Here is a 19,556-nt window from a genome sequence, read left to right as displayed (position 1 = left end):
CTAGGCTTGAGGGGGGGGCGGGCCCTACGGGGCGGAGCAGCCAATCAAAGCGCGGAGCCCCGGGAGGAGGCGGCGGTCTAAGGGAAGTTGCCCAATCAGAGAGCGGACCCACGCGGAGGAGGCGGGGGACTGAAAGTGAGGTGCCCAATCAGAGCTCGTCTGCCCAGGGATGGAGAGAGGGGTGGCCCAATCACAAAGAGAGGACGCCCAAGGGAGGGCGAGATTTGGGGGAGAGCTGCCCAATCACAGCCCGGATCGCTAACGATGACTGAGAAGGGAACGAATCAAGAGGCACATCGTCACAGAGGGGGCGGAGACTGATCTAGTTGCCCAACCCTCAGCCTGGTTTACTGAGAGGGGGCGGGGAATGCAAAATTTAGCCAATTAAAGTCCACCTCACTGAAAAAGATAAGTGGAACATGATAACGGAAGAGGGCGGGACTATGGGTTCTAGCCAATCAGAAGCCGCCTATCCCCGGCCATAGAAGAACGGTCTTATCTAGGATAATGGATCCTGGGCGTCTGGCCAAGTGCAAAGGGTTCTGGGAGTTTAGCCAAGTGCAAGGAATTCTGGGAATGTGGCCAAGTGCAAAGGATTCTGGGAGTTTAGCCAAGTGCAAGGAATTCTGGGAATGTGGCCAAGTGCAAAGGATTCTGGGAGATTAGCTATGTGCTAAGAATGTTGGGAGCATGGCCACTGGGCACGGATTCGGCGTGCGAGGCACACAGGGTAGACAGTTCATGGAGCCAGAACTCCTGGGTTCTATTCCAGTCTTTGGGGTCTGGTGGGGGGGGATGCTTAGGCTGGCCCGCAACCCATCATGGAAGGGAGCAGTCATTGGATCGTCCCTTCTCAACTTCCCTCCCTATCTGCCATCTCATCTGCCCCCTTCCCCCCAATTTAGACCCATCCTCCCCATGATCAATCCCCAGCAAATTACTTCTTTCTCATTTACAAGTGTGCCACGCCCCCATGAGCCACGTGTCCCCTAACGGTGGGTCTGAGCGGGAAAGCAGCATCACTCGATGTCATTAATATAATTATTGTTACAGGTGAACTTGTACCTGGGTTTTGATGAATCAGCGGCAGGGCTCTGCCCCTCTTCCCCCCTTTCTGTTAGTGCCATTCATAATATGTCATCCACGGGACAAGCTAACAGAAGTGTCATCAATATGTGGGAAAGGATAGCGACCTCGGGTATGTGGCAGAAGGTAGTGGTGTTACGATAAGCATGTGCCTAGGATAGGACTTGTATTTGTGGCTGCTTTATCGATCAAGGATCTGAACATTTTATAGGAATCTAAGAATCTAATCAAATCTAAATTTGATCTAATCGTCTATCTAAATTATATCTATCTAGAGCTTTACATCATGCCCATCACCCGAATATCTGTGTGCCTGTGTCCAGTTCTGTCCTTTGTCTTAACTTGGCAAGAGCCTACTTCTTTACGGTTCCCACAGCCTGGAACAGCTAGCCCCTCCCGTATCTTTCTGCTTCATCGATTTTGCTTTCTAATCACAGTGGAGAATGTCTCTTTTCTCACATCTCGCTGCTGTTATTTAATTCTGTGAAGTATCCTGGGATGCCATTTGTATGAAAGACACTGGAAAATAAAGTGGTCTTGTATTGAGGAGTGTTATTAGGGGCCAGTGGAGTAGCAGAGAGAGAGAATCTGGAACAAATAGCCTTTATTCAGGGCTTGTAATTAGATATAGTACAGGGCAGTGAGCAGAAAGAATTAAGAATTGTTGTTCCTCTGGACTATGCTCTGGGTATCCCTTTTGTTTGGCAGGAGCTGACAGTTGAAACAAGCGAGGGCACCCGCTGGCTCTCCTATGTCCTCACCACCGTGAAAGGTTTCTCAGCACATTTTAAAATCAGAACCCGACAACAGCAGCATGAAAGTGACAGAAAGGGGCTTTGTGTGAAAGGGCGGAAGATGATCAGTAGAGCGGCATGCAGATTTTATTACGGGTGGCTTTACATGACTGCTGAGGAGAGGTGGCAACTGGACAGACAGCTCTGAAAACATATTTCTTTAGAGAGGGAACGTTGTGTAGTGGTTAAAGGAATGGGCCCGTGAGTCAGGGTTCCTGGGTACTACTCCCAGTTTGGGGAGGGAGTTTGTCTTGTGGTAAGAGCAGGACTCAGAACTCATGGCTTCTATTTCCACAGGCTCGCTATGTGACTTTGAACAAGTCACTTCCCCTCTTCCTGGGCCTCACTTTTCTCCTCTGTGAAATAGGGACAATGATACTGACCCGCTTTCCAGGGGCGCTGTGAGCGTGTTAATTCATTAAGGTTCACGGAGCAATAGGAGATGGAGAAAGGGAGCGCATTATTTACCTTTAACTGTAAGGGTGTTATGATTTCCTCTGGGGGAGAAGTAAAGGGGAGGCACGTGTCTTGTGTTGGGGGAGTTACACAGAGAAATCCCTGGGCATTGAGGGGTGCAGGGGGAGGCGGGGTGCTGAGTTATGGGGGGTTGGGAGGCCAGTGAGGGAAGCAGAGGGGCTGGATTGGGTAGGACTGGCTGGTAGAGGCACTGATTTGGGGGACTGGGGAGGTAGGAATGTGGGGCTGTTGAAGGGGAGCGGGGAGGTGGCTCTGGTCCGAGCCCAGGTGTGGAGCTGCCCGAGAATCCCCCTCTCTAACAGGCAGGGAGCAGGCGGGCGGCGGCTACCGGAAGAACTGCTGCTGCCCTTCCACGGCTGGGCTCTAGGGGGCGCGGCAGCATCGCGTTGTTAAGTCTGTTTCACCAAGTCTGACCCCTGGGCGCCACCGTTCGATTCCCGGAAGTGGCTGCAACCGTCTCGCCTGTGTGACCGGGCCTGTGGGAGAATTCAGTCCCTCCCCCCTTCCCCGGAACGTCCCGCCTTCCTCCTCCTCCGTTCCCCTCCGGTCTAAACCCCTGCTGCACTAGAAGGCCTAGGAGGCTGAGGGTGGTGGGGCCCCAGGCGGAGCTGCACCAGGAGGACCGAGGCAGAGAGGCCCCAGGCGGAGCTGCACCAGGAGGACCACGGCGGAGGGGTCCCAGGCGGAGCTGAACCAGGAGGACCACGGCGGAGGGGCCCCAGGCGGAGCTGCACCAGGAGGACCGAGGCGGAGGGGTCCCAGGCGGAGCTGAACCAGGAGGACCACGGCGGAGGGGCCCCAGGCGGAGCTGCACCAGGAGGACCACGGCAGAGGGGCCCCAGGCGGAGCTGCACCAGGAGGACCGAGGCGGAGGGGCCCCAGGCGGAGCTGCACCAGGAGGACCAGGGGAGGAGGGTGTGAGGACCCCTGCACTCAGCTCGCCTCGGCAGGCGCGAAGACCTAGGGTCCAGTTGTGCTTGGAAGAGGGGCAGCTGCACCATGGATTCCTGGGTGCGGTTCAGTGCCCAGAGCCAGGCTAAGGAGCGGGTTTTCAGGTGCGTTACCAGCCCAGCAGAATATGGGGGGGTCTGGGGCCCAGCAAGCAAAGGGTTGAGGGTGGGAAGCGGGTGGCCCCTGCGCCCCAGGGAAGGGATTGAGGTGACCCGGGGGTTGAATCTGTGCCCGGGCTGGGGGTTGCTGGGTTTTTGGGATCGTCCCAGGAGTGGTCCCTGAATTCAGTTGCCAGGGCCTGTCCGACTCCATCATGATATTAGTGTCAAACAGTCACATGGTGTGGCCAATGTGCCGTGAGAGTTAGGCCTTGTCCTCACTTAAGAGTTTTGCTGAGACACCTGTTAGGAGTGCAATAAATAAATCAATAAATAAATCACACCCTGAGCCGAACGTAGCTATGCCAGCAAAAGATTCAGTGTAGATTTAGTTAGAGTGGCAAAAAAAAAAAAAAAAAAGTCCTTTTGGTGACGCCGATGCAGCCTGCAGCAGCAAGCCTCCCAGCCTTGATCAGCAGACCTGAAAAAGCTGTGTAGACGGCGCTTTACAGCTGCACCTTAGGCTCTGAAGCCTAGAGGTGGGCGTGGGCTTCAGAGCCCATGCTCCAGCCTGAGCTGCAACTTCAAAGCGCTGTCTGCACAGCTGTTTTTAGCGTGCTGGCAAGAACTCCACCTGCTTGAGTCTATTGATTCGGATTGGGAGGCTTCCCGCTGCAGGCTGTGTAGACATATCCTTCGCCACTACAGCTTATTTCATTCAGGGGACTAGTATAAGCTGTACCAGCAGAAGATCTCTTTTGCCAGTGTGAGCTGTGTCTCCAGTAGGAAGGTTTACCCGTATAGCTATACCACAAACCCTTTTTAGTCTAGACGAGGTGTTAGTCCCTGCAGAATCCTAATCAGCTACTTGCTGTTTTTGTTGGCCCACTAAAACTGTTGGCCTCTCCTTTCTTTTCCCCACCCTTGTGATTTTCATTGATTTTTGCAGGGTGACTTAACAAGCCCAGAAATATTTTCAGGGCTGAGGTTTGTGTGGGACAGAAGGAAACTTGCCTGTATGATAATCAATGGGTGTCTTGGGACTTTGGCCAGACCAATAGTCCTGTCTAAGGGCTTGTCTCCACAAAAAGTTGTTACCTTTTTAACCACCTTGGTGTGGTTAACACGTTCAACCACTCTACTGTGGGCACAGTTACACCAGTATAGCTTATTACTGTGTGGGAAGGGGAATAAGCTATACTAGCATAAGGCACCTTTAAAACAGTATAACTGCATCTGCCCTGTGGATTGTACCAATATATCTTGTAAAAACCACATTTGTAACCACCAGTTATACTGGCACCATGTGTTGGTTTCCCCGATGCCCTGAGCATCTTATGGTGACTGCCCCAGGGAATGGTCATGTGAAAAATTATCCTCTGGGCTTGAGGGAAAGCATTTCCTTCTTGACGCTAGCTCATGCCCTGAAGAATGAGACTCGATAGATGAAATTTTACCTTGGCTACAAATAATTAATATCAGTGCCTATTATTTTAAAAAACAAATACCTTAAGCCATTTGTCTGGAGAAAAAAAACCCAGATGTACAGGGACGTTTCTCTACCTATTCAGGTTGGCAATCCCTTATTTGAAATCCCTTTATATTGACAATAAAAATAAGAGTAAAAAATACCAACAATGCTAAATAAGCCTGTGTAATTGATTTGTGTGTGTGTGTGTGTGTGTGTGTGTTGAGAGGCTGATAGAGAATACTTGACCTTGAAGAAGTGGGGGAACAAGATTTTCTTTGCTTTAGACTGTAATAACACTTTCAGTGCCTCATCATCTCCCTGATTGCCTTTCATCTCTCTCCGTACAGTATCAAGTTCCACTGGCTGATCTTTTGTTATGCCATGTATATTTCTTTTTGTCTATTTTAAACATGTTGCTTTTAAATGTCTCTTTGGTCTTGTAATCTTTACCTTCTCTGCACAATGGTTATTTTATATAATGCACCTCTGTTAGATTCCTCTCCTACACAGGCCAAATAATCCTATTCTTCTGTAATGTCACGTTGTTCTTCTGTGGAGTGGGAATTACCTTGCAATGAGCTGGGTAAGCAGTATATAGGGAAGGCTGGGAAACAGCAAGCCCAGTAGGAAAGCGGCAAGAAGCTAGTATTGTCCTTCCTGGAAGTGGCATTGGTCTTATGTATCCCCTTGTCCCAGCTTAGAAAGAAGTTGAATGCTTAAAGATTTCTGTGCTTGTGAAATCAATTCACCAGTCATGCTTTTCCTTATGTTCTGGAAAACTTGAGCTTTCATTTAAAAAAAAAAAAAAGATTTTTCATAATCCCTGTGAGGTTAGATTTAAATTCTGGTAATTAATAACAAGCATTTTTTCCCTCAATGGAGCAGACAAGCAGACATATGCAGGCTTTTTCAGCCAGCAAGAGGTGAGAAAAGTTTAAGCTTCTTCTTATAAACTTGTTTTCTTGGTAACTTGTTTTGACTTGTATTTTGTAGTGAGTCAAGGAGGGGGAAGCTTTATGCTGTATTTGGGGCAGAGACTGTCCTTTTGTTTTGAGTTTGTACGTTCCTAGCACCATGGGCAGCTGGTCCATGGCTGGAGTTCCTAGGTGCTACTGCAATGCAATAATAAATAGTATTTATTACGGCTTGAAAAATACTCAGCAAAGTTTCCCGTTAGTCACTAGAAAAAGCAGAGTGTGCTGGATTCAGATGCCTGTAGGAGAACGGCTGTCAAAATAATTATGTAGTTTTAAATAAATTCTCTTCTTATATTATTAATAGCATCAATTGTGTGACTAGTTTAGTCTCCCAATAAACAATAGAAAATCTCTTAGGCAACCAAAGAGGAAAAACTAACCTAACCTCCATATATGAATTGAACAGAGTCATTTTGATGGACACCTGTTTATGTGGCAGAAAAACCTCTAGATTGCGAAAAATCTATGTATGGGTGTTTTGGGCGAAAGTGTGTGTGTGGTCTAATAAATAGAGTATAGAATGGGGAATTAGGGCACCTGGTTTCTGTTCCCAGTTCCACGAGGGATTGTTGTCTAATAGTTACAACTGAGGACTGGGGACCAGGACTCCTCTTTGTGCCTCAGTTTCCCCTTTTGTAAAATAAGGATAATACCAATCAGGATGTTGTAATGCCTGAATATAAAGTGCTTTGGGATTGGTGGATGGAAAGGAGCTCTTCAAATAGAAGAATTAGCTAGTGTAAACTAGTGTCTCAGAAAGATTCTTTGTTTTGACTGGTGGGCGGGGATGAAAACGAGGCAGAAGACAGTCTGATAATCCCCTCTGAACAAATGACTAATAAAAATCCTTAAAACCAAGGCGTTGAAACATATGATGTCACTCTGCTGTGAAGTCAGTGGGCAGCTTCTGAGATGTGCAGGATCTGACATCGAGGGTGCGAGTTTCCAATGCCACATGGTCACAATTGGAAATATTTTCTAGAAATAGGTTACTTTGGCATGAAATAGATATTCAAGAACTTAACATTTCTGATTTAATAAATTTCAGGATTTCGTCATTTTTAAGGCCACAAGGGATCATGGGGATCATCTCTTTTGTCCTCCTGTATGACACAGGGCTTAGAACTTCCCCCAAATAATTCCTGATTTACTTTGTTTGGTCTCAGAGCTGGGTAAAAATCACTGGTAGACCAGGAGACAGTAACAGATTTAAAGATATCATGAACTGCTGGGAAGTGATCTATTCTTCTGGAGAGCCAGGATTCTTAACTTTCCAATGGTGGTGGTATTAATACTTTTAGAGTATACACATAGTAAAAGACAGCCATTGCTCTTAAGAGTTTAATACCTAAATAGACAAGACAAAGAGTGGGAGGAGGGAAAACAGGCAAGAGATGGGAAGTGACTTGTCCATGGTCTGTAGAAAAACTGGGAATAAAACCCAGGTCTTTTGCTTTTTAGCCCAGGGCTTTAGCCACTGAACCACATTGTGTCTCAGGGGCATAGAGGCTCAGATCCTAATCTGGACAGGTTGTGCTACACTGCCCCATAGTGAGCTCAACACAGGAACAATGAGCTAGTTTACGGGGAACACAGTGGAACAAGTTAAACTAGTTTCTCTATCCAATAGACTTATTATATGTGTCACACCGCACTTAAATGCCCCAATTTAAGATCAGGGTTTCTTTGTGGTGGGTGCTCTGCGAACAAGTAAAGGCAGTCTCTGCTGCAGAGAGCTCAGAATCAAGGGTTATGACAAGATGCAACTGGTAGAAGAAGCAGACAAAGGGGTGTGATGGGAGAATGGGGTAGTTGAAAAAATTAGCATGAAGCAACTTTTGTTGTCGTGTTTTAATAACCTAAAGCAGATGTTCTCATGCTCATCTTAGTAGAAAGTGTCTTCAGTATTGCTAACCCCGGTGTTGAAAATTGATCAGTCTGGTCCCTACAGAATTATGAAATTGTTTTAGAATTCATGAGATTTCAGAGGGAAACATTGGTTCTTTTTATTTGCTATCTTGTTTTCTGAGCCCTTAGGTTTCAGCTTTTCAACCAAGAGGGCTAGAAGCTTCCTTTTATTTTAAATTTTAAGTTGAGATTCTCCTGTAATCACAAGACTCCTGGAGCTGGAAATTGAAGCAAAGTAGCAAAAACCGTGAGGCTGGCAAAACAATCATGAGAGTTGGCAAACACTGGGACTCCTCCCTCTGCGAACTTAATCGATCCTGTCCTTCCAGAGAGGGTGATGCTTGTTTCCATGACCCATGGATCCTTGGCCTTTGCAGGTTTGGGCCAAGTACTTAGACACGCAGCATTAAAGTCCCTGGGAGCTGGGGCGCTCAGCTCCTTTTAGTATCAAACCCTGTTCTTGTACCCACAAATGGGGCTGTTATTTGTGAGACGCTCTCATTTCAGTTTGATCTAACATTGAATTGTTTCTGTAGTGTTTTTTCTTTCTCCCTTGAATTCTCCATGAATTTACATTTTTCTCCCTGTCTAACACAAGTTTGATCAGCAGGCATATTACATATTCCTCCTGGTTTTGTTTGCTTTTATTCAGATGATGTTTATCTGCTTGAAGCGTTTCCAATTGCTTTGCCTTCCCCCCCAACTCCAGCCTCATCTGGTTCCTCTTTCTTAAGCATCCCCTTGGAATCACATGATCTTGAACAGAAAAAAACCCCCATTGTCATCAGATGTGGAGAGAGGGGGTGGGATCTTCTCATTTCCTCTCCTGGACCCTATTTAGGTTTGCTCCCTCAAACTTTTGTAGCTACGTTCTTTCCTGCTGAACAGGGCTGGGTTTGGGATCTTCATAGATTCACTTTAGGAGTGACTAATCACAACCACAACAGGCACTAATTGGGCCCCCTTGTCACCAGTCTCAGCAGAGAGGCTAGGGACTAAATTGGTTATGGAGACCAGACACCACTGCCCAGGGCGGAATGGAAGCTTGTTGGCAAGGGAAAACTGCTCAGGCTGTCCCTTTTCTGGAGATAAACAGCAGATCAAATCATGGATATGGCAGTGACCCATTTTGGGAGGACTCAATTCATTTGAAAGAGCAGTTCAAGATCAGACATTCATGTTTAAAGGTAGGCTAGTGGAGGTAACATTGCTCCTCATAAAACGTTTGGTTGGAAAAATCTGTAGAAGTCAGCTGAAATTTTTATCACTGCATCTTTGCGTCATCCCGTGAGCAGTGTTAGATCAAATGCTTCTCGGAACCTAGTTCTAGTTATTTTTTAATTTCAAACCATTTTTGTCTTCGTTAGGTATTCTGAGGGTAGTTCTCACTTAGGTATCCAAGCTCCAGAACAGATCTTCCGTAGGCATCAAAATGATCACAATGGCACACCTTCCTCCAATCTTGCTTTGATGACATTAACTAGGTTCAAAATACTTCTTACGCAGAGATGAAAAAGAGTCAGATCTGCAATTTCATACTATGCCAGATGGTCAAACAGGGAGCTGTTTATTAAGAAGTCACATGCAGTGAAGTTTAAGAATCTCCTATTTTTTCCACATACTGAAAGTCAAGTCATATAATTTGTTTTCTGATTTCTGTGTGCCCTTTCCAGAAGGGTATGAGAAGGACACACAGAAGCGTCAAAGCCATGACAGTACCATAAAATGTTTAGCAAATGCTAATATTTAGCTTGCTAAAGCAAGGGCTCTTACGTAATACAAATAATAAATCATAATAATAATATAGGGGCTAGCATAATGACCCTAATTTAGATCCCCAGGTTCCACTGTGATATGACTAAAAATAATAATTATCTGGCTGGGAAGCAGTTAATGTCAGAATTTGGGTGCTTGAAGGTCTACTAGCTTGATCGGGGAATGGAGAACCAATCTTACAAGAGGAGACTAAAAGAGCTTGGCTTTTTTAGCCTGGCACAACAAAGCCTGAGGGGGGATATGCTCGTGCTTTCTAAATACAACAGGCGGGAAACACCAGGAAGGAAGAAGAGCCACTTACACTAAAGGGGAGTGTCAGCACAAGAACAAATGGGGATAAACTGGCCAGGAACATAGGCTGGGGGGGGGGGGGGAGGGGGGGAATGAGGTTTCTTCTCGGCAGTGGAGCCAGGTTCTGGAACAACCTCCCAAGAGGAGCTGTGGGGACGAACAACCTAAGTAGTTTCAAAATGGAGCTTGCTGAGTTTCCGAAGGGGATGGTCTGAGGGGGTTACCTATGATAGCAGGCACTGGACACAGTGACACAGTCGGTCCCTTTCAGTCCGAGTCCTGTGTTCATAAACTAGGCCTTTATATCCCCAATTAGCCAGCTAAATAAGTGGACTCCTTTTCAGAGATACTGAAAACCCATGTGTCCTGTGGGAATCATTGCATTGCAGGTGCTCAGCTGCACTGAAAATCAGCCCACTTAGGACCTGATTCTGTGAGGCACTTAAACACTGGTTTCACCGGAACAACTCGCATGCATAAAGCACCTTGCTGAATCGGGGTCTTATTTAGGTGCCTAGCTTAGGTATCCAAACTTGAAAAATCAGACCTCAAAGTTTAAAACTAGGGAATGGGAGAGGTGAGGGAATTTACCTCTCTGCTCTAGGAAAGAAAATAAATAAGTTGGAAGCTATTGAGTCTAGGAAGAGTTCTGCTTTGCTTCAGGTACTGTCTTCATAACAGAACTGAAACCAGTTCCATTAGCTGGGTCCAGAAACTGACCAGTGTTGGTCATTTGAAAAGGCCTGTAATGCTATCCAAAGATGTGCAGCTGCAATGGGAAAATGCTAAATGTTTCAGGGCATGCCTATTCTGCATGGGGAAGTTCAAGCTCCAGGCGGACTTAGTTTGCCACCAGATCCTTTATACCATTTTATTTTTAAACCTAAACTCTTCAGGGTCTAACAAGCTTCAGGAGAAATGAGCTAATTGGACTCTGTTTGTGTTGAGTTTTGTAGGACTGAGAGGCAAGTTATTCTCCTCATTGTTTAGTCACTGGATGTGGTATAGAAATGGTAAGCTTTACAGATCATTGAAGGGACTACTTTCTAAAGCAGCCTGTGGCCAACCTGTGGAACTCCCTGCTGCAGGAATTTCATGGCCAGTAATAACATTGGTAATTGAATCTCATACTTCAGTATGATGATCATCGCAAGACTCAGGAAGAAATCTCTTTTCACTGCCATGGGGAGGCACTCCATAGATGGCCAAGCGGTATTGGAAGAAGAGGGTGTTTCATTGTCCACTGGTGAAGGCAGGAGGCTGGTCTTGTTGGACTGATCCTTTAAGGCAAACCCTGTCTCCCTAGATGTGGTTCCTATACTCTGTTGTCTCTTTCAGAGCTGCTCAGTATGCCTGCACTCTGCTCGGCTACACGCTGCAGAAGAATGGAGTGAGTCCTGAATTCCTCACCAGGATCAAACAGCTCGAGGCTCACATGAGCCTGGGGCGCAAACGTAAGTGAAACCTTCTTCTCCGATGAGCTGTAACGGGAGGCTTCCAGGGTCTCTGAACAAGAAAAATCCAGTTCTTCTCACCCCACTTATTACTTCTTGTAGTTTTGTGCCATACTGCTGATGAGGGTGGTTTCTGGCCCTGCAGCATGACGTGAAAAGTAGGAGGGGAGTGTCAGTTACCCCAGATCCCTGGCCCATTTGGCATCAGTGACGTGCTTAGTAGGTTGTGCCAACAGCAGGGAGCATCTGGCTGACTCTTCAACCTGCTTGATGTTCCAGTGTTCCGGCTGGGGAACTCAGCGGACGCCCTGGAGTCGGCAAAGCGAGCCATTCACCTGTCGGACGTGGTCTTGCGCTTCTGCGTCACCGTCAGCAACCTGAACAGAGCCATGTACTTCGCTTGCGACAACATCCTGTGGGCGGGGAAGTCGGGCCTCGTCCCTCACATGGACCAGGAGAAGTGGAGCCAGCGATCCTTCAGGTGGGGCTGGGCTAGTGCCATTTGCTTTTCCAGCTGATGGATGATCCTGCTTGGTTAATGTGTGTGTGTGTGGGGGGGGGAGTTTCCAACAAATCCTTGCTAACTATAGCTGCCCGGCCACCACCTGTGCTGCTGCTGCTTCACCACTCTTGGCAGCGGTGGCAGATCTAGCTCTGTTAAAGCTGCAGTATAGACGTAGCCTGAGGTTGCCATCCTGCTCTCGTTGAAGTCAGCATGAGTTTTGCCCCTTTTTCGGACAGTAAATATTAGCCAATAAGCCATCTCTTCTTCCCCCTTCTGCCTTTCAGATATTACCTCTTTGCGCTGATCATGAACCTGAGCCGGGATGCCTATGAGATCCGGCTCCTGATGGAGCGCGAGGCGTGCGGGAAGCGTCCAAAGGGCAGCGAGACCAGGCACGTGCACCGAGCAGATGGCGGTCTCCAGCAGCTGGTGCTGAGGCTGAAAGTGCAGCTGCACCTCCTCGGGCACGTGCTGAGAAGCAATCCTCCCCTGCTTGTGGACGTGGTGAAAAACGCCTGCGATCTCTTCATCCCGCTGGACAAGCTGGGGCTCTACAAGACCAACCCGGGCTTCGTGGGGCTGTGCGGCCTGACCTCCTCCGTCCTCTCCATCCTCACCATCGTTCACCCCTGGCTCAAGCTTAAACCTTAATAGGGAGGAGTGGTGGCTTCAGGACTCTGTGACCGGTTCAAGGCCAGCCCTGGATGTTAGGGCCCAAGGTTGCTACCATCCCATGGCTGGTATGCAATGAATTTGGGGGGGGGGGGCTCAGTTCTGTGATTGGACAAGCGTTCAGGGGCCGCCACCAGAATTGATACTAATTGACAGCCTTGGCCCCAGGGATTGAATGGATCATGGAGTCTGACCTCCCCTCTTATCCCTAGAGGCGTTCTATGCCTCAGTTTCCCCATCTGTAAAGCCAGAAGGTAGCAAGTAGGAGAGGCCTTCGTTGCTGCTGCCCGGGTTCTACCTGGTCTGTGGATACAGAGTGGACTTCAGTCTTCAGGGCTGTCAATCTGACACCTTTCACATGGAAGTGCTTTTTTTAAAATATAACCCTTGAAGTACTGTGAGTAACAAGACTCTGGAGTTTGTGGCTAGAGACTCCTGAGGTTGATTGCTAAAGACCCGGTTTGTTAGGCATGCCAGATAACTTTGAAAGGTGCAGGTGAAGCTTGTGGAGTAGTGGCACTTAACGGTGATGACATGGCGTGTCCTAGTGTGGGCTGGCTGAGTGCCTGTTGCTGCATTCCCAGCCGTTCATGCTGATGCCGTCCCCAGTTCTGCTGACACCTCTGCCGTGCCTGGATGCCCTGGATGTTCCTGGTGACTTTGTTAGGTTTGATGGTAGGAAAATGAAGGTATACAGGAATATTCAGTCTCTCTTCCTACCTCTCCTCTTTGTTTCAGCCTGGATCTCTCTTTCCATTGTTTATAAAGTACTTAGGGATGTTCAGGCATGGAGCATGGTGACCTGTGAAAGTGGGTATGTGAAACTGATATGATCCGCCCCAATTTACAGCAATGGGCAGAGACCATAAAATGAGGTGTGATCTCAGCACAGGGACAGGACTGAGGACTCCTGGTTCTATTTCTTCTCGTGCCCTGAATGACTGTAGACAGTCACGTCTCTGTGCCTCAGTTTCCTCGTCTGTAAAGTAGGATTAACACAGACCTGCCCTCCGGTGCCTGCACTCCCGTTCACCCAACTGGCGAAATGCTCCGCTTCTTTGCTGTACTTTAATAAACTGGAGAGGAAGAGAAAATGAACGGTGCAATGTTAACTTTGAATGGAAATCTGTATAGGCCATTGTTTTTGTAATAAACGTACATGTTGATCTGAAATTACCACTTTACTGGTGTTTATCAAGTTCTGTTTCTCTTTGCTGTGTGGACGAAGCAGTCCAGACTGACGGCTGCAGAGGTATCTTTATCACCCAGCAGTGGTAGACCAAGGCTTACATTTATGCCTAAAGCCACTGTGTTCTTCAGTAATCCTTGTTAATTGTGTACATAGGGTAATGAGAATGATCCCGCTTGAATTTAACCCATTGGGGGCTGTGCAGGTGCATGTTCTTAGCAGTCAATGCTCTTTTTCCATGTCCTCAGGACACATCCACCCACCTTCCTTACAAGAGTTCCCCGGAGCACTTTGTCTGTTAATGAATTAAGACGCACAACTCCTCTTTGCGGTATGTCTAATATTATCTCCCTTTTTACAGCTGAGAAACAGGCATGAAGAGGTGAAGTGACCTACCCAAGGATAGACAACAAATCACTGGCAGAGCCAGGAATTGAACCCAGATCTTCATGACTGTCGTCCACCTGCGGCCTCTGTGTGAGGATTCTGAGCTGGATTTCCACCTTGTGTAAATGGACGGTGGTCCCTCAGTGGAGCTATGCTGACTTACATCCACTGAGAAGTTTGGCCCTTTATTTCCAACCCCCTAGACATTAAAATCCCCCTGATCCTCATCAGTACCTAGCAAAAGCTTCCATGTCAGGAGCATTCACTAAATTCTCTGTATAATTGTCAAATATAAGTAGAGTTGTGTCTTTGTGAATGTCTGTGCTCTGTCAGGGGTGTCAAACATGCAGCCTGTGGGCTGGATACGGCCCGCGATCCTTTTTGGTCTGGCCCCGGCGGCTGCCGCCGAAAGTTAGAACGCTGCAAGATTTCTCGGCTGAGGGTAAGACGCCGCAAGCTATCGCTGCAGGGTAAGATGAGGGTATTGACCACCTGAATCACATTTAATTAAAATCTGGCCCGCCATGGGAAGTCAGTTTGACACCCCTGCTGTATGTGTTATGCAGGTGCTAATCTCAGGCTGAGAGTATAGATCCTGCAGAAGATCACAGATCAATAAGAATAACTTAACTGGTAAGTGCCATCATTGCATAATATTAACTGTAGCTCTGAAACTTCGTAATGTTGGTGAAGGAGATAATAGGTGGAACATAATTCAGTTAAATCTTGAAGCTTAAAATGTACAATAGACAGCCGCAAAATGTCTCTAATAATCACTTGGTCAGTTTGATGTAAATACTGCACAGTTAACTTGTAAATAAGTGTCTGCTTCAGTTTAAAAAGAGACCAGGTGGAAGAGGTAATATCTTTTATTGGACCAACTTCTTTCGGTGAGAGACAAGCTTTCGTGCTTACCCAGAGCTCTTCCGCTGGTTGAAGAAGTCACAGGGCAGTTTGTAAACTGAAGCTGCTGCTCTTTTCCTATGGTTTTGTGTCTCTTAATGTAACTTACAAGGGCACGGAGGGTTGGAACGACTATAACAGAGTTCCAGTTGGGAGCACGGTTTGGTCATACGTACAGTTTAGTGCATTCCCAAGGCAAAAAATTTGCTATTCATAGATCTTAGGCGAGTTATAGCTAAAAGTCCTCCCCTGGCAGAGATGATCAGACTTCACGCTTATGCCGCAAAGGCGGCATGGTCCGGCAGATTGGACACTGGGCTGGAACTCGTGAGAACGAGAGAGAGGCGCACGAAGCCATGAGAAGGGAAGTGACTTGCTCGCGACTATAGCAAGTCCGTGGCAGACCGGTGATAGAAGCCAGATGCCAGAGCATGCCCAATGGGTAAGGCACTGGACCAGGAGCAGCACTCGCCCCTATTCCACTGTTCCTTAGAAAGGTCACGTCCGGTGTACTGCCTGAGATGCTCAACTATTTCAGCAAAGAGGCGTCTTGATTTTAGCCGGCGGTTTTGATGTGGCTTTGAGTTGACATTGTGAAATAAGCTGTCCTGACAGGTGGCTGTGCGCAGTAATGGGCCAGACCCCCGCCTTCCTGCCTCACCACGGGGGAAGCAACGCCAGCCAGGAGCAGCAGACGGAGACTGGAGTTGTCTGGGTCCCACCAGTGATGAGACGAAGGGCAGCATTGATCGTGGAGTCCAACTTGGCACCATGACGACTGGAGCCCCAAGCGGCTGCACGGCGTTCAGCAGGCACAACGATTCGGGCATTGATAGATGGTTGCAGCACTAGCGCCCCACGAGTTGCCAGCAAGCCTGACGAGGGGTGTGTGACTCTGGACTGGATTTTAGCTCGTGTCTTCTCCATGTGTTGAAAAGACCCAGAGCAGTCCAGCTTTATCCCCAAATAAGTAGGGTACGGTTCAAAAACGATTGGCCAATAGGTGAATGAGCCCACAAAATAACAAGCCGGTTTTCCCAGCGTTCCGCCGGGCGTCGCCCTGAATGCATTTCTAATTAGGCTGTTTTGCAGCTTTCCCGTGGCTTCGACATCTCTGTAAATAAAAAGCGATGACCCCAACGAGGGATTTGCCACGGTGGTGAGTGCTAACCTCTGGAACTCATTGAGTTCACATGACCGTGTGTCAGGACTCATCTCCCATTTCAAACAAACAAACTAAAAAAGGGTCAGGAATCCGGTTATTCTTTGTGCTAGGCAGAAATGAAGCCTCCTGTCCCTCCCCTGCCTCATTGTGGGGTTCTCTGCGTGGAAGTGGGGGGACTCTGACCCCATGTTCTATTCAGCTTTCCATCTTATACACAGCTGTGTGCGCAGAGAAAATGGTAATGGGCTTTTATCTGGTTGCATATAAATCTAGCCCTGTGTATCACTTCTGATGTATTTGATGCTCTGCTCTTTATGTTAACTGAAGGTATGTGTACGCTGCCATGGCACAGCGAAGTAGTGCAGGTGCTTCCTACGTTGGCAGAGTTTTCCATCCGTGCAGGTAATGCACCTCTCTCAGGGGCCGTAGCTAGGTCAATGGAAGAATTCTTCCATGAAGCTAGGTTTACCTACACTGCGGGTTAGGTCGACTTAACTGCGTCACACGGGGCATGAACTTTTTCACAGCGAGGAGCGATGGAGCTAGGCTCGGCTGAAGTTTTAGATGTAGACCGGACCTGATGCTTTCCTCCTCTTTCGTCATAAAGGGCGGCTTGTTTCGTGGGGGGTGATATTATGAGACGCAACAAACAAGTCGTGCTAAGCACTCGCTTTATTGGCGCTTATCAAGAGACATCACTCCTTTTGAAGGATGCTCCGAAGAAGGACAAATGTGCTGCTCCAATACCTGCTTGGTTCCTACACGGTTACATGATGGAGCCTGGATGTGGGAGCGTGAAGCTCTGTTTATAATAGTTGGTGGAACCAGATGCGAAGTTTTGAGCTAGCCCTTTACAGAGAGAGAAACCGGTTCAGATCCAGCTCTGAACTCCACCATATCAGAGTTATTTACGATCCTTGAGATCTGTCCCTTGAGATCTGTTCCTCCATGAGCAAAAGCCCTTCTCTAGGTTTTGGGCTACTGCGGATTTCACTCGTCGGGCTTCTAAGACTTGGCTATACAAATACTTCCTTCGTGGCAAGCAGGATGTAAATCTACTTCTCATTTGCCTACTGCGCGCTCAGGGTACGTCTACACGGCAAGAGGAGGTGTGATGGTAGCACAGGGTAACAATGGTGGTGTAGCATGTGGCTAGTCGCCAGAGTATAAGCTTGCTGGAAACCTGGGCTTGTACGCGGGTTACTAGCCCATGCTGAAGCTTGTGCGACGATGTTTACTGCGCTTAGCCACGCTAGCAAATGGACGCTGGCATGGGTGTGCCTAGGCGTGCTGCTATGACACCTCCCACTTGCAGTGCAGATGTACCCTAAGTGCGGGGTAGATTCACTCTCCAGCTTTCCATTGTGTTTGTCCAGAAAAGCCCCTTGTGAAATTCTGCCACCCACCCCCTGGTTTTCATCAAGAAGCCACACGTTGCTCCGGGGATCCATTTGGAACCAGGCTTTGATGGGGTTTGCAAGTTTTTCTCACTGGCAAAAGTTGAGTTTCAAGTGCAGGGCACCAGACTTTCCGTGGGATGCCGTGTTCCACCACCCATGGGTACCTTTTGTGGCATTCGTCTCTGAGAACTTTGTACTGAACAAGACTCTTGAGACTGGATGTTGGGGTTCCCCCCCCCCAACTGTTTACAAATATGAATGTGGCCCTGGGCTAATCCGATCCAGTCTATTAATCTTCATTAAGGCTGGAATTCCGCTCAACAATCAATTAAAGCCGTTACATGCAAAAGGGGTGGAGGCTTCTCCAGTATAAAAGCTGCTCAGTGGAAATCTTTTCCCCACTGATTGGCTTCTAGAGAGAAGAGCACAGGGCAGCTGATTCCACTCCAGCGTTCTCCATTCCCCAGGACTCGCTGATCCGGAAGCATGGCTTTCAAGAACGTAAGTAGATTGAATCAGGCTCATTCTCTTACGCCTGAGCATCAGATTCGGGCAGGCATGCTGGAGGCTGTGCCGGATAGACTGTATGTTTCTGCCTTTGGTTACGTTAAGCAGAAACATTGCATGGCTGCTCCCCCTGGAATTACTCATTTTTATTGAGTAGGTTTATTAGGGGAGCACGAAGGAGCCCCACGCGTGGCCCAGGACTCCGTTGTGCTAGGCGCTGCATAGGCAGAGCAAAAAGCTGCCTCCAAGCTCTGCAGAGCATTTGATTCCGAAGGCTTTGGGACAGAACCTCAGTGCTATAAATGACCATGACTGAGCTGGCTTCTCTGCCAGTGTACACCAGGTGAGGATCTCCCCCACCCTGCCTGTGTTTCCATCACATCCTACGTGGTTTGTACTGATCCCTAAATGCATTTACATGGGCGTTGGCCAACAAGCTGAGATCTGACCTGCTCATTCTTCTCCTTGGCCCACACATACACAGTGTCACAGGGGCGCATTTTGTCCTCACTTATGCTTGGGGATAGATGTAAGTGAGGACAGAATTTAGCTGAGCTGCGTCTCCTGGTCGGGTGTTGTTGGAAACCTGACAGGTCTGGTTCCAAGAGCCAGGAGCAGAGGCGACAAAATCTAGTTTACATCCAATGTCCCTGTAAAGTATTCGGGAGACAAGACATCCAGAACATAGACAGTGTCAGCAGATTTGTTGCTAGGTGGCTTTTCAGAAGGTGTCAGCAATTCTTTAATGCCAATCACAAATATGCCATAAGGAGTGCGGTGAGGTTTTTTAGAGCAGGACGCCAGGAATCAGGATTCCTCAGTTCTGTACCTGACTGACCTGCCGTCATTTTCCAGGCCAGCTGACGGCAGTAGGTAACGATCAGAAGGCAAGATGTGGTCTGCGCACAGGACTGGGATCCAGGACTCCACGTTTCTATTCTTGGCTCCAATTCTGGCTCAGTTAAATTTGGGGCACTTTGCTTGCTCCACCTATAAAATGAGCAGCACATCTGTGCACCCCCCCGAGACCTGGTTGATCAAAATTTGCAAAGCTTTGAGAGTCTCCCCCAAAAGAATGAGTTCCAAGCTTATTACCACGCTGGGGGGCACCTATTTTGTTCCACCATACACGGTCACGGTCACCTTTTGTAGTGCTCTTCTCTGAGAATCTTGCAATGGAAGATACTCCATGAATCTTGTGTCATCCTGCCAGGCGGTTGTGGGGCAGCTGGAGTTTGAGCAGGCTGGGGCGGCAGCTGTGATTTCTTTTTTTTTTTAATCTCCTTGCCCTAATGATCTGATGTATTAAGTCAGTGGGAACCTTTCCTGTTTAAGGGCTTTCAGGGTCTGTCCCAAGGGGGGCAGCAAGTTCAACCAGTGCAAAGGATTCTGGGATGTATTCACCAATGTGTATAATTTTGCGGGGGTGGGGTGGGGGTTGCTGGAGTGGGTGGAACCTGTAGGCACCGTTCTGCAACTGATTGTCATGGAGACTCAGACAAGGAAGAGGTTTAAAACCAAAACACGACCACAAATGTTAACGTC

At 48.0% G+C, this 19,556-nt stretch overlaps 1 protein-coding gene across 2 annotated transcripts; it reads left to right on the top strand.

The window, feature by feature from the left end:
• Positions 1-3,155: 3,155 nt before the first annotated feature.
• On the top strand, positions 3,156-14,307 carry PEX11B (peroxisomal biogenesis factor 11 beta). Of its 2 annotated transcripts, XR_010924088.1 has the most exons (5): positions 3,156-3,412; positions 11,168-11,283; positions 11,563-11,764; positions 12,073-12,528; positions 14,011-14,307. XR_010924088.1 is itself a non-coding variant. In XM_067569404.1 (4 exons), the coding sequence occupies exons 1-4, from the start codon at positions 3,357-3,359 to the stop codon at positions 12,437-12,439; spliced, it is 741 nt and encodes a 246-aa protein (XP_067425505.1). In that variant the 5' UTR covers positions 3,156-3,356; the 3' UTR covers positions 12,440-13,633. The 2 variants fall into 2 exon arrangements, 1 of the variants encoding a protein (XP_067425505.1); XM_067569404.1 differs by lacking the exon at positions 14,011-14,307 and having other exon boundaries at positions 12,073-13,633.
• Positions 14,308-19,556: the final 5,249 nt, after the last annotated feature.

The sequence above is a fragment of the Emydura macquarii genome, unplaced genomic scaffold, assembly GCF_026122565.2.
Source record: "Emydura macquarii macquarii isolate MOO-44397 ecotype Brisbane River unplaced genomic scaffold, CSIRO-AGI_Emac_v2 contig_2924, whole genome shotgun sequence".
In the NCBI taxonomy this organism is placed as follows: domain Eukaryota; kingdom Metazoa; phylum Chordata; order Testudines; family Chelidae; genus Emydura; species Emydura macquarii.
Note: the sequence above shows the minus strand (reverse complement) of the source record. Positions and strands in the feature narration are given on the sequence as shown.